Below are 15669 nucleotides of genomic sequence, written 5' to 3'. Positions count from 1 at the left end.
TTTGCTTTTTAAAAATAGCCTTCTAATTTAACAATGTCAAAAATATTTTTTAAAGCTTCTTAGAATTTAGCCTTCCAATAAATAACACTTAAAAATTATAGAAAACTTTTTAGTACTTTGTAGTGGTATATCTTTAATGTTCTCTAGAGGAGTACCTTCATACTAAGGATAAGTGTGACAAGTTTTTGAGTAAATTGCCATTTGTATTTCTTGTCCTTTTTTTTTTCTTTTTTTTTTTTTTTGAGACAGAGGTTCGTTCTTGTCACCTAGGCTGAAGTGCAATGGAGCCATCTCAGCTTACTACAACCTCCAACTCCTGGGTACAAGTGATTCTTCCCCTGCCTCAGCCTCGCAAGTAGCGGGGACTACAGGCGTGTGCCACCATGCCTGGCTAATTTTGTATGTTTAGTAGAGATGGGGTTTCTCCATGTTGGTGAGGCTGGTCTCAAACTCCTGACCTCAGGTAATCTGCCGCCTCAGCCTCCCAAAGTGCTGGGATTACAGGCGTGAGTCACCATGCCCAGCCCTCTTATCCATATTTTAAATCAATAATTGTTTCATGAAAATGTTAAAAATGGTAAATCACCAAGAAATTAAAATATCTTTCTAGACTGATCACTTAAGAAACACTTTCATTCTGCTTTTTTCATTAGATCATAAAACAAAGCTTTACACAACGTGCTTGCTCTGTCTTAGGTTTCATCACATCAAATTACTCTAAATAATATTATCCATGAAATATAGCTACCAAAAGAAGTAGTTCAAAATTTTGGACTCAAAATGTACTTATACATTCTACATAAGTGAGCACAAGTGATAAAGTTTAAAAGTTGGAAAGATCCTATGGGTCATCTTAGTTTATCTCATCATCCATGACAGTTACTCTGTTTCTTACTGGATATTTTGGAACAGAAAATACATGTTGTCTGTCTTTGCTGGGGAGAATTGGCACCCCTGAAGTTTTCAAGTTCAGTCTCACTTCTCCATACTGCTTTTGATTGCATTTCGAAGTACTGACAGCCATAGGAACTTATCATCCTCTATTTCTGTAGCACAAATCCATTTATATTTTGGACCTTGAAGAATAAATGCATTCTTGACATCTGTAAAAGCATTTGAGGTATACTAATTAATCTTTGCAGGTAACAATCAAAATGAGAAAAAATGTTAATACTCAAAAATCATCATCTTTAAGAATTTTTTAAAACCTAAAAAGAAACACATATCCAGTGTAGAATATAACTTCTAAAATTACTGAATAATTCAAATGCAGTGTAAAATGATGTCTTTATATTACAGTTATTGTAATTAGCAATTATTTTAAAGACTAACGGATAGATGATGTAATATTTTTTAATTCCTTGTCTCAATCACTCCAGAAGAAACTGGAATCAGTAACAGTCTTTACTGATAGTTATTATAAATAAAGATGTTAAGAGCTAGACCTAGACGACCTCAATGTGAGAGCCAATGACAGAATCAAGCCAGCTACTTAGCTGAATGCCTACTGTCTATTAGGTTACTTAACAATGTTTTGACATATAGGTCACAGCTGATTGTCATGGTGGGAGGGAAACTGAAGGAGACATGTTTCATACACTAACCATACCCAGTGATGATAGTTAATTAAGCCTTTTTAACCTGAGTTTGTATTCTAGGTGGAAATACTCATTTTTTTCTCGGGCTCAGATTTAGAATGGGGCTGAAGCCACTGGGAAATAGCCCTTTTATTTAGTTTGGTACTTCTGTAAGGTCTTGGGTTCCAACTTTAACCAAAGTCCTGTCTTTACATGCAATGAAAAACATTGGAATGAGAGATGTTACATTCAGATTGCCTGGCCTAACAGATATAGGAATAAGATATAGATCCTTTTAAGCTTGGGAAGTAAAGTATAGGATAATAACAAAATAGGTATAGTGGGTTTAAGCAGGATTTCGTTTTCGTGACAAAATGATATTTCTATTGGAATTACTGTGTGTGCATAATTTACCAAGCATCCTTTGCATATCTGTTGATTCCTTTATTTAACAACTCCCAGCTTAGATGCAAACTTAAGGAAGAAAAGATAGTGGCAAATATGTAATAATCACTTAGTCCTAGTAGAATGGGAAAGTAATAGATAAAAATTTAAAATATGCTTTAAGACTGTGGCATCTTCAGACAGTATAGAATAGTGGTTGAGAGCTCCAGCTCTCATGTCACTGCTTCAAAGAATGGTAATATGAGGCCTTGCCTCCCTTTGTGATTTTTGAAAGCTGTTTTCCTAATGTCTAAGCTTCATGTCTGAATGCCAGAAGCCCTGTCTTTAACTATTTCAAAGGTAGATGAAAGTTTACATTGTTTAATGAAATTCTAATATTGGGGGAATTATTTGCAACCCGGTAAGTTATAATTCCAGTCCTTTTTCTACTGTTCTATTAAAGAGCTTTACACTATATAGCTTTTTGAAGGTATCTGTCTCTTGGTAGGAAAAGAATACGTACACTTGGAATCTGGAATATTTTCTATGAGTAACCGATGAAGGGCCACTGATGCAATGAACTGGTAGGTTGTTTTTGAAGTCCTCTCAAATGGAGTATGAGATGTGCCCCGACTAGAAACGAGCAGGGCATCACTGAAGAGGAAAAGGCTGAGATCATGGATGTGTTCATAGAGCCTGTGTTAAAATGGAGAAGGTACAGTTTTAATACATAACATACATGCTTTGTTACATAGTTAACCATCTTGAAATTGACCAGTCACTAGTCAAGGCTTTTACCCCACTACTGACATTTTGAATGGCTGGTTGAAGTTACCAGTATAATATTCCTCCTGATGTGATTCGCCCCTCCTGTGTCTCTGAGGTCAGGTCAGTACTGTGGGCCATCAGGGCTCCTGGTGGAGTGCTTTGAGTTTGTCCATGGGACAAGTATTTGATAATCCATGTGGGAAAAATGAACACTGACTTTCCCTTCTTTATGAAATGAATTACTTTGTATCTGTGTCGTTAGGTATTTTGATGTATTTGGGCAATCTGAAGAAAATAAGTCTTTGTTTTGTTTCACCTTTAAGGATAATAAGGCTGGGCGCGGTGGCTCACGCCTATAATCCTAGCACTTTGGGAGGCCAAGGCAGGCTGATTATGAGGTCGGGAGTTCCAAAACCAGCCTGGCCAACATAGTGAAACCCCGTCTCTACTAAAAATACAAAAATTAGCCATGCATGGTGGCGCGTGCCTGTAGTCCCACCTACTTGGGAGGCTGAGGCAGGAGAATCACTTGAACCTGGGAGTCAGAGATTGGAGTGAGTTGAGATTGCACCACTGCACTCCAGCCTGGGTGACAGAGCGAGACTCTGTCTCAAAAAAAAAAAAAAAAAAAAGGATAATAAGTTGGGGTAGAGAGAAACACAAGAACAAGAACTGATGTGGCATGAGGTGTATTAATAGGAGAAAAAAAGCATTTATGTAGAAGTAAATATAAACATTTTTACTTTTGATTGGAAAGTAGTAGATAACCTAATATAGTTCATTAGTTTGAAAGGTAAAAATTAAATAGTTCTTTGTTTTTGCTGAGGTTGCTACCATGGTCAACTGTAGGCATATTTATCAAGGGGCAAAATTTGGTGTCCTCAATCTCCCATCTCTTATCCTCTTTGCTTCTCTGTCATTGGAGCGAGATTGCTGTGTTGGGCAGGCCTCTCTGTGCTCTAGTGTGGGTTATCTGTCCTGTGGGAGTGTTCTAGCCAAGCAGTGAGTGGTGATAGCCTGGGAGGAGCTTGGGGAACCCCACCCCACCCTCCCACTCCCCAATTCCCCCTCCCCACCAGGGGTGGCTAAGTGAAGCAAACTAAATGTTTTAATAGAGCATAATTGTTTTCCTTCCAGAAGCATCAAGCAACCCTCAGGAAGTTATTCTAATGAAGAGTCCATATATTTATGCTTATTCAGGTCTCTTATTTTTCTTCACTATTTTTGTTTAATTTTTAAATTGTCGGAACATAAAGTGTTACAAAACGCTTAAGTGACATCAACCCCTGCTATTGGCTTTTATTTAGTGTACCTCTTTCCCCTCTACTTTTCCACATAGCACGGCCTCACCTCTGTCTTCACTCAGGTCATCCAAGTTATCAACCTAGTACTTATCCTTCCACTGTTTTGTACTTGTTCGGGTAAACACACACACACACATCTATGTACAGGAAAGGTTATTGCCATTATCTTACAAAAATGCTAAGATTTTCCCTACTCTTTTCTTGCTTTTCTCACTCAGCAATGGAAATCACTTCAAGTTAGTGGATAGGACTTTTATTCCTTCTTTTTAATGACTAGTACTTCATGGTGTGGGTGCACCATTTATTCAACTCTTCCGCTATTGATGGGTGTTCTCCTTTGATGGACATTTGCTTTGTTTAGAGGTTTGGGTCCCCTCCTTTTTTTCCCTCCCTCTCTCTCTTACTTCATTTGTTTTTTTCTCTATTGCCACTGTGGATGTTGCAACGAACAGATTTCTTACATAGAAACAAAGTCTTAATATTTGTTCTTCTGTCAGATACAATTCCTGAGAGTAGGACGGATTTGTCAAAGGCTACACAATAGTCCCTCCTTATTTATGGTTTCCCTTTCCACAGATAAACCTTTACATAACTGTTATTACTTTACGTCGTTATAATTGTTCTATTTTATTAAATATTGTTAATCTCTTATGGTACCTAATTTTTAAACTAAACTTTATCATAAGTATGTATGTATATCAAAAAACGTGATGTTATAGGGCTCAGTACTCTGAGGTTTCAGCCATCTACTGGGGGTCTTGAAAGGTATTTTCATGGATAAGGGGGGACTGCTGTGTATATTTTTATCAAAGACCTCCAGATTGTTCTTCATAAAAGCTGCTATAATTCATATTTATAACTCACTTTATATGGTAATGGCTTTAATTTGCTTCTGATTCACCTGGTGATTTTGTTAAAATGCAGATTCTGATTGAGTAGAGCTAGGGTGGCCTGAGAATTCTGCATTTCTGGCAAGCTCCCTGGTGATGCTGAGTCCACAGATCTGCAGGCCACACTTTAAGGAACAAGGCACTTCAGTCATTTGTTAGTTATAGCTATGCCTAAGAACTGGGCAAAGGACTGGATCAGGTAGTTTAAAAATGTCCAAGAGTACCAGGTTTCAGGTTCAGCTACTTGGACAGCGTTAGGAAGTAGGAGTTGTTTTAGGTGTGTGGGTCAATGGAAACATAGTGGTCACCCAGCCACTAGAGCTAGCTCTTTCTTTCAAACATTTTCTTCTTGTCTTTGGTTATGATTTAGGCTGGAAGGAATGGGGTGCTTCACATTTACTGATATCTTGCAAAAAATATTTCTAGATCAAGTCAATAGGTTATTCTGAGAATAAAGGAATGAATAGAACTAAGGATGAGGGAGAGAGGAAGCAAGAAAGGCAGGAGGTGCATTTTAAGTCTCTGATGGGCAGTCTGTGGTGAGTAGCCATTTTGAATAGGCAAAGAATTCTACCATGGTCTTGCTTTCTGGGGGAGGAGGGAGCATGTTTTTACCATATCCATGACAAGAACAATTATTTCTCCTATCGTAGAAGTTTAGAGAACTCTTGAAATCTGTAATAAAACTGATGTATCCGAATCATCAGGAAATATGCCAACAGAGTGCTTTGAAGAAGCAGCATTCAAAGAGGTACTTGCTTTGGTAAATTGATGTTCAGTTTTTTCCTTTGGAAGGGACAACGCCATATTAGAGGTGAATGAAAGAGAATTCCAGTTTTGTGACCTACTTGGACCAGGTGGATGGTTGGCCCAGGGAAGGGATGGAGCAGACACACTAACTTGAGCTTAGAATTGAGCCTTTTGTAATCCAAGGACATGAGTGAGGGAAAGAAACACACAATGAGGTTATTATTTCAATCTGATTCTGAGAGGGCTATTTTATATATGATTTTTATCTAGAAAAACTTTTCAAAAGCCATTTACTAAATTAAGCCCCTCAAGATCTCCAACAATGTTTATCCACAGACCAAACACCAAAAACTCTAAAAATTTAACCGTTCCTCTAAATATGCAAAAGCAGATACAGTCATCCCTTGATATCCATGGGGAATGTGTTCCAGGACCTCCTGCGAAAACCAAAATCTGAGGATGCTTGGTATTTGCATATAATCTGCATGTTATCTCTAGATTACTTATGATATCTAATACAATGTAAACACTATGTAAATACTTATACTGTATGAGGTTTTTATTTGTTTTTTTAATTGTGTTTATTTATTTATTTATTTATTTATTTTTTAATGTTTTCCATCCTCAGTTGAACCCACGGGTGTGGGGCCTGCAGATATGGCTGTAATTTCACCTTTAGTATTGACATAATGGAGCAGCTGCAGTGGCTCCTAGTGTTTCAGAAATCTGCCTCTGCTCACACTCAGAACCAATTCCAGTGGTGGGTTTTGTTCTGAACTTGAATAGAGTTTCTTTGCTTATTTGCAGATAGATTCAGTGATTCAGCAAAATGGAACACAGCTACTATAATGTACATACTTAACTCCATTCTAGAAGTGTTTTGTTATTGTTGTTAAACTACTGTATTAGCCAGCACAAGAGACACAGAGAAAGGCAGGAAGTACCCAACTTATATAAATACATAAAACTTTAAAAGAAAGTTTTAGGCTGGGTGCGGTGGCTCACACCTGTAATCCCAGCACTTTGGGAGGCCGAGGTGGGCAGATCACAAAGTCAGGACTTCAAGACTAGCCTGGCCAACATGGTGAAACCCCGTCTCTACTAAAAATACAAAAATGAGCCAGGTGTGGTGGTGCACACCTATAGTGCCAGCTACTTGGGAAGCTGAGGCAGGAGAATCGCTTGAACCCAAGAGGCACAGGTTGCAGTGAGCCGAGATCACGCCATTGCACTCCAGTCTGGGCAACAAGAATGAAACTCTCTCAAAAAGAGAGTTTCAGTACACGGACAACAGCAGGTCATCAGCACCACTGTGAGCTGACCTGAGTCAAAACTGATTATCACCTAGCCTGGTGGATCACAGTGGCATTTGGGGTCCCCAAAATGAGTCAATTCTGGACCAAAGTCTAGTATCCTTGAGAATCCTGGGTACATTTTCTCCAATGCATAGTTACCCTGCTAAGTGACTGTAGATCCCTTTGGGGAAAGCTAAGAGGAAAGTTTACAGTATATCTTTTTGGCAGTATGATAGGATATTTCCCCGAGGAAAATTGGCCTGGGAAGTGGATGGCTCTATTTGATGAACAAGGCCAGGCCTCTATTCACCAGTCCTGCACTGGCGAATAGACCTTTGGCAAGACTCCGTTGGAAGAAAAAAAGCATGCTTAAAAATCAGCAAGCTTTGGCCACGTGCAGTGGCTCACGCCTGTAATCCCAGTACTTTGGGAGGCCGAGTTGGGACAATCATCTGAGCCAAGGAATTCAAGACCAGCCTGGCCAGCATGGGAAGACCCCATCTCATTAAGGAAAAAAAATAAAATAAAATAAAAAATTCAGCGTTTAAAATCACAGACATGAAAATCAGTGTTTATGAAAAAAACGATAATACAGAAGTTCCAAGGTACAAAATATATTCTAAAAGTTTAACATACCCAAAATAATGGTCCATGTCCTCAGAGGAACAAATTGCCCTCTGAATTTCCCAGCTCTTAAAATAACTGTATGACTTCATCTCTATTTTAGATTTCATTTAGAATGCAAACACTTACTCGTTCTTTTTGTGTCATAGTTTGTTATTTGTGGCCAGGTACAGTGTTTGTTATTGTTTGTTATTTGTGGCCAGGTACAGTGGCTCACACGTGGCCAAGATGGGTAGATCACTTGAGGCCAGGAGTTTAAGATGAGCCCGGCCAACATGGTGAAACCCCATCTCTCCTAAAAATACAAAAAAATTAGCATGCCCCTGTACTTCAAGCTGTTTTGGGAGGCTGAGGCATGAGAATCGCTTGAACCCGGGAGGCAGAGGTTGCAGTGAGCCGAGATCACACCACTGCACTCCAGCCTGGGCAACAGAACGAGATTCTGTCTCAGAAAAAGAAAAAAATACATATATGTTTAGTAATTGTTACTATGTTAGTGAGATTATTATGAGGAAGGCTTGGTTCACCTTTCTACCTTCTGGTCCAATCACTGGAAACAGCACTGCCTGTGCACCGGGAGACCTGGTTCTAAATTCCAGACCAGCACTTATTCTATGACTTTAAGCAAATTAAGCCAGATTGCCCACCCATAACGTGGTTCCTGTCCTACCTGCCTCATCAGGTAATTGTAATTAAATCTATCAAATGAGAGAAGCTACATATGTGGTAAAGACTAAAGCCTTATATGAGTTGGTAGTGTATGTATAAATACAAGCAGAGTATGTTTCCTCTAAGTAAAAATTCCTGGTAGAAATCATGGGGATGGCATTTTTTGGGTTTTATGTGATTTTCTAAAATGACAGAAAACAAGGTTGCAGGCTAAGTATTGTGTGATATCTTTTGGAATATGAGCCTGTTTGCATTTACCTAATTTCAAAACTTTTTTTTCCCCCTGTAGAGACGGGGTCTAACTATGTTGCCTAGGCTGGTCTAGAACTCCTGGCCTCAAGTGATCCTCCCACCTCAGCTTCCCAAAGTGCTGGAATTGTGGGAATGAGCCACCACACCTAGCCAATTTCAAATATTAATTTGAAATTACATTTAAATTTATTAGCAAATAATATAAATGTAATCACTGAGACAGTGTCGTTGACCTAAAAGGAAGAAGCTGAGGCAAAATCAATGTAAGTAGCGTTTATTTGGGCTAAGCTTGGGGACTGCAACCCTGGAGCATAGATTCAGTTACCAGGAATATACACCCCAATTAATAGCATTTACAAGTGGATATTTAAACAAAAAGAAGAGGCAGTTCCAGAGTTACCAAGATTGTATACTAAAATAGTACAAGCTATTGATTGACTAGAATTGTTCTTTGTCTACAGTTTCCAGTAATGTGAAGATAATGGGTGAGGCAGCCCAGGAACAATTGCACCTAGGCAAGCATGGATGGGGAGGTGTGACTGAAATCCCATACTCATGTCTCTCTGGGCCTGGTAAATTTTTCATACCTCATACCTCATAGCTCAGAGTAGTGCCTATTTAAATATAAATGTACCTCACAATTAGAGCATAAAATGATTTTGGATTATCCTAAATCTTCAAAGTAATCTCATTTGTCCAAGTACTGAAGACCAAAGTCTAATTTCTAATAACTAGACCTCCAGCTTCCAGTCCACATGTAAAGAGCTTGGAAGTTGTAGGCCGGGTGTGATGGCTCACTCCTGTAATCCCAGCACTTTGGGAGGCTGAGGCAGGTGGGTCACGAAGTCAAGAGATCGAGACCATCCTGGCCAACATGGTGAAACCCCATCTCTACTAAAGATACAAAACTTAGCTGGGTGTGGTGGCACGTGCCTGTAGTCCCAGCTACTTGGGAGGCTGAGGCAGGAGAATCGCTTGAACCTGGGAGGCGGAGGTTGCAGTGAGCTGAGATTGCGCCACTGCACTCCATCCAGCCTGGCAACAGAGCGATACTCCGTCTCAAAAAAATAATAATTAAAAAGAAAGAGCTTGGAAGTTGTCAATTCTGTCCTCACAACAGCAACAAAAAGTAGCTGAAGAACTCAGAATCAACAGCTTTTCTCCGATCCTTTATAGAATTGAAGTTATCACCCCAAAAGCTGGAATGATAGGCACTACAGAGAATCAAAGCTTATCAGAAACAGAAATTGCCTGCATGGAATAGGGATGCTTGAAGGGTATTGGCTTAATTACTGGAGATAAAGTGTGGACTAGCTTTAGCATTTAATAACTCTGGGCTCGCACACTGGTATGAGTTTTGCCTCTAGGAACCTGCCAGATTGTTGCAATGAAGAGCTAATAAAAATTTCCTTATTCTGGCTGGGCGCGGTGGCTCACACCTGTAATCCCAGCACTTTGGGAGGCCAAGGCAGGTGGATCATTTGAGGTCAGGAGTTCGAGACCAGCCTGGCCAACATGGTAAAACCCCATCTCTACTAAAAATACAAAAATTAGCCGAGCAGTAATGGCATGCACCTGTAATCCCAGCTACTCAGGAGGCTGAGGCGGGAGAATCCCTTGAGCCTGAGAGGCAGAGGTTGCGGTGAGCCAAGCTCAGGCCACTGCATTCCAGTCTGGGTGAAAGAGTGAGACCCTGTCTCAAAAAAAAAAAAAAAATATATATATAGATAGATAGATAGATATAGATATATATATAGAGAGATATATATAGATAGATAGATACATGCATACGTATATATATCTTCTTACATGGTGGAGAGAAGAAAGGTACCATTTTGAAATATGCCCAGAGTATTTTGTTCTTAACAAGGGCCTGACCTCAAGGGAAACTTGTACTAGAACCTAACCAACTGGGACTTAACCAGTGCCTAATCAACCTGGGAGAAGGGAAATGCCCAACTCCAGCCACCTCTAACCTTACTGTCTCATGTTAGAGGTGGGGAAAAAAAAAAAAAAACAAACCAAAAACTGAGAAGCACTTGTGAAGGTCACAGTCCAGAAGTAACAGACTCATTAAAAGACTGAAAATTGATCACAGAACTATAGAATGTTTCTTCTCCTGACATCTTAACTACCACAGCAGTAGGACTCTGGTATAATAATGGGATTACAGCTAAAATAACTGCAAGGCTCAGACCCTATTTAAGAAGGGGTCTCTAAGGAAACCCAAAGATGATTGGGAGAGAAAAGGACACTGGAGAAAACTGTAGCCTCTGATGCCAAGCTGCAACAAACAGTAAATATGACCTAACTCCCAGCCAGATAAACATAAAACTTCACACTGAAGGCCTGTTTAGTTCCTTTTACCTGACACATCATGTCTGCTATTCAACAAAAAATTATAAGGGGTGCTGGCTGGGCATGGTGGCTCACTCCTTTAATCCTAGCACTTTGAGAAGCCGAGGTGGGCAGATCACCTAAGGTCAGGAGTTCAAGACCAGCCTAGCCAACGTGGTGAACCCCCATCTCTACTAAAAATACAAAAATTAGCCAGACTTGGTGGCACGTGCCTGTAATCCCAGCTACCCAGAAGCCTGAGGCAGGAGAATTGCTGGAACCCAGGAGGCAGAGGCTGCAGTGAGCCTAGATTGCACCACTGCACTCCAGCCTGGGTGACAGAGTGATACTCCGTTTAAAAAAAAAAAATTATAAGGAGTACTAAGAGGCAAAATACACAGACTGAAGAGACAGGGCAAGTATCAAAACTAGGCTCAGATATAGTAGAGATTTTGGAATTATCAGAGCAGAAACTTAAATATGATTAATATGTTAAAGGCTTTAATGGAAAAAGTAGACAACATGCAAGAACAGACAGGTAATGTAAAAAGAGAGACCAAAACTCTAAGAAAGAAAAGGTAATACCAGAAATAAATATAACAGAAATGAATGCCTTTGGTGGGGTCATTAATACACTAGACACAGCTGAGGAAAGAATCAGTGAGCTTGAAGATATGTCAACAGAAGCTTATCAAGCTGGAAAGCAAAGAGAAAAAAGACCAGGGACAAAGTAGGGGTAGCGGATAGGGACCACCAGGGGAAAGAACAGAATATCCAAGTAATAGGGACAGTTACAAAAGGCAAATCATATGCATAACGGGAATACCGGATGAAGAGAGACAGAAGAAATATCTGGAGTAATAATGATTGGAGATTTTACAAAATTATTGACAGCAAGCCATAGGTCCAAGAAGCTTAGAGAACACAAAACAGGATTAAAAAAAAAAAAAATCTACATCTAGGCATAATACATTCAGATGTAGAAAATAAAAGAGAAAATCATCATTTCAGAGAATACAAAAACAAAAACCCACCTTACTGTCAACAAAGAGTCAAACTCTGTAAAATAAAGAGATTTATTCTGAGCCAAATATGGGTGACCAGGGCCTGAGTCACAGTCTCAAGAAGTCCTGAGAAAATGTGCCCAAGATGGTTGGGTTACAGCTTGATTTTATACATTTTAGGGAGACAGAAGTTACAGGCAAACATCAATCAATACATGTAAGGTATACATTCGTTTGATCCAGAAAGATAGGACAACTTGAATTAAGGGCTTCCAGGTCATGGGGGGATTCAAAAGGTTTTTTGATTGGCAGTTGGTTGAAAGAGTTATTATCTAAAGATCTGGAATCAGTAGAAAGGAGTGTCTGGCTTTAGATAAGAGATTGTGGAGACCAGTGTTCTTATGTAGATGAAGCCTCCAGGTAGCAGTCTTCAGGGAGAATAGATGGTAAATGTCTCTTATCAGACCTTAAAAGATAGCATACTCTTAGCTGAATCTCTCCTGGATCAGGAAAAGACCTGGAAAGAGGAGATTCTCTACAAAATGGAGATTTTCCCCAAAAGAGATGACTTTGCAGGGCCATTTCAAAATATGTCAAATAAATATATTTTGAGGTAAACTATGATTGATTCTAGGGTCTGCTATCTGCCATGTGATACTATACTAGAGTTGGGTTAGAATTTGGTGTCTTATTTCTACAAGGAGTTCATTTTATCAGTCTTAAGATCTCTGTTTCAATGTTAATTTTGGTCAGTTGTGCCTGAATTCTTAAGGGAGGAGAGGATTGGATAATGAGGCATATCCAATCCCCCCTTCCTATCATGGCCTGAACTCATTTTTCAGGTTTACTTTGGAATCCCCTTGGCCGAGAGGAGGAGTCCATTCACTTGGTTGGGAGACTTAGAATTTTATTGTTGGTTTCTATTACCTATAGAGGAACAAGGATAAAAATTACACTCGACTTCTCTTCAGAAACCATGTAAGAAGAGTGTGGAATGAAATAAGGAAAGTGTTAAAAGAAAAAACCACCAACCTAGAATTCTGTATCCAGCAAAATTTCCCTCAAGCAATAATTTTTTTACACACAAAAAATTTGAGAGTATTCATTGACCTTAGTAGAACATTAATAAATGTTAAAAGAAGTTCTGCAGAGAGAAGGAAAATGATATAGAAAATCAAACTTATGTAAAGAAAGGAAGAGTGTTTGAGAAGGAATACATGAATGTAGAATAATCTAATATTCAAAAACGGAATCATCATAGAATGTCTTCTACCAAACCAGTGTGTTTAGAATTGCTGGTTTGGTAGCTAGTTTCTTTCCATCATTGTAGCTCTTTGCTATTGCTACTGACCAAAAAAAAAAAAAGATCAAAGAAAACAAAAATGTCATGACAATGAGAAAAGTGACATATTGTGTGATTTGATTTTCATTTAAGATCTAGTCTAGGTAAGGATGGAGGTGAGGGGACTGATTTCTTCCACTTACCCTGCTACCCTGTGCCTTTGAGGAACATTTGTTGAAATACTCATTGAAATAACATCAATTTTTATTACATTTATTGGAGTTTAACAAATTAAAGGAGTTAATTCCCTGCCCTTTGGTTGCTGTTTGCTGAATCACTGTCATTAATACTGAAAATCAAACTTATGTAAAGAAAGGAAGAATGTTTGAGAATAGAATTTTATTTGATTCTATTAATTATTTTGTTATTTATTTTATTTCTATTTTATTCATAGTTTGATGAACAGTTTTCTAAAGCAGAGATCACCACACTATGGCCCACACCTGTTTTTGTATATGAAGTTTAATTGGAACATAATCATGTTTGTTCATTTATATCTTGTACTGTTTATGAATAGTGTATTACTTGTTATGTGTTGTGTCATTGATAGAGCTGCTTTTGTTTTACAATAGCAAAGTTGGGTAGTTGCCACAGATATCATTTGGCCAGCAAAATCTGAAATATTTACTACGTGAACCTTTACAGAAAAGTTTGCCCATCGTTGTTCTAAAGGAGTAAAGGGGATACTAATTTATAAAAATTAGCATCCTTCCATCTTTTTTTCTTACGCTACTCTGAACATTGTGCAAACTAAATAGCGTAAGGTCTTTTTAAAAACTGACCTCAATAACTATCTGAGGATAATAAATTGGTCCTCTCTTTCTTACATTTGAGCAGATCATTGGTGTGAAAATCCCACAACACTTGGAGCTTAGCTAAGTAGAAAAGTGGCCGGGTGCAGTGGCTCATGTCTGTAATCCCAGCACTTTGGGAGGCTGAGGCAGGTGGACCACTGGAGATCAAGAGTTTCAGATCAACCTGGCCAACATGGTGAAACCCCATCACTACTAAAAATACAAAAATTAGCTGTGCATGGTGGCGGGTGCCTGTGATCTCAGCTACTTGGGAGGCTGACGCAGGAGAATAGCTTGGAGGCGGAGGTTGCAGTGAGCCGAGATTGCGCCACTGCACTCCAGCCTGGGCGGCAGTGAGACTCCGTCTCAAAAAAAAAAGAAAAAGAAAAGAAAAGTGACCAACCTTTAGAATGCCTGCTTATGTGGAGTTTGTGGTCCTGGCAGGGACAATTTATTTCTCCCATTCTATCCAGTAGCTGGCTGGAATGCGAACATGGTGATAAAATACCCTACACTATCTCAGAGGGAGTCGTCTGTAACTTTTCAGTCCAATGCATAGATTCATTTCAAACCTACTGTGTCAGACATTGTACTGAACGCTGGAGCTACAGGATGAGTAAGACAGTCACCTGCTTGGAAGGTGTCCACAGCCTTAGGATAGTTAACTATTGTTTACCTTAAAGAGAAACTTATTTCTTCATCACAGCAATGAAGTTGGGCTACATCTTGTACCCTAATCAGATATCTGTTTACTTCTGATATAGTCTATAAAATCAAAAACAAAATTAGAAGTACATATAAATTTTTTTAAATAAAAAACTTACTACTGCAAACCATTTTATATCCCAGAATATGCAAATGTTAACTAAAACACAGTTCAAGTATGAAAAAGTGAATGTTTTCACTGTTTATGAAACAGGTTTTCTTAGAAAGACCACAGTATTGACAAAGAAAACTATATTTAAGGGGAAAAAAGTAATTTTTGTCAAAGTTTTAAAACTACTGACATGATAGTTTTATTTATAAGTGCTTTCCTAATTTCAAAAACAAAGTTGGGGGTTGGGGGATAAGAAGGTAGCTATTAAGAAAAAGAAGTAGGCTGGGCACGGTGGCTCATGCCTGTAATCCCAGCACTTTGGAAGGCCGAGGTGGGTGGATCACCTGAGATCGGGAGTCGGAGACCAGCCTGGCCAACATGGTGAAACCTGTCTCTACTAAAAATACAAAAAAATTAGCCAGGCATGGTGGTGCATGCCAGTAGTCCTAGCTACTTGGGAGGCAGTAGAATTGCTTGAACCCTGGAGGCAGAGGTTGCAGTGAGCCGAGATCGTGCCACTGCACTCCAGCCTGGGCAACAAAGTGAGACTCCATCTCAAAAAAAAAAAAAAAGAAAAAGAAGTGAATGAATTGGTATGGAGTAAGAAGTCAAGCCTTTATATTGATCTAGTCATGGGGATGAGCTCTTGGTGTGAACAGTGATCCAGAGAGAGTTTTGTAGACTCTGTGAGTTTCAAGAATTTGGATCTTTGCAATCCAATCATCCTTATCTTTCCCTACAAAATGTCCAGACCAAAATTATGACAAAACAACTTCATCTTGCTTCTCCAATTTGATTAAATAAAAATAACATTTCTAATCAATTGATACTTTAATTCAACATAACTCACATCCTGAGCTCC

The 15669-nt window shown here is 39.0% G+C and overlaps 1 protein-coding gene across 5 annotated transcripts in view; it reads right to left on the bottom strand.

Annotated features, from left to right (window-relative positions):
- Positions 1 to 200: 200 nt before the first annotated feature.
- ECT2L (epithelial cell transforming 2 like) overlaps positions 201 to 15669 on the bottom strand; it is a 105125-nt gene continuing 89656 nt past the window's right edge. For all 5 annotated transcript variants that reach the window (XM_063725009.1, XM_063725012.1, XM_063725013.1 and 2 more), the window contains 3 exons: positions 14667 to 14755; positions 2485 to 2657; positions 201 to 1103 (listed from right to left, as the gene is read on the bottom strand). In XM_063725009.1, the coding sequence (XP_063581079.1) occupies positions 976 to 1103; positions 2485 to 2657; positions 14667 to 14755 (390 nt within the window). In that variant the 3' untranslated portion in view covers positions 201 to 975. The remainder of the gene's footprint in view (positions 1104 to 2484; positions 2658 to 14666; positions 14756 to 15669) is intronic.

This window comes from Pongo abelii, chromosome 5, assembly GCF_028885655.2.
Source record: "Pongo abelii isolate AG06213 chromosome 5, NHGRI_mPonAbe1-v2.0_pri, whole genome shotgun sequence".
Lineage (NCBI taxonomy): Eukaryota > Metazoa > Chordata > Mammalia > Primates > Hominidae > Pongo > Pongo abelii.
This window is presented reverse-complemented; position numbering and strand designations above follow the sequence as displayed.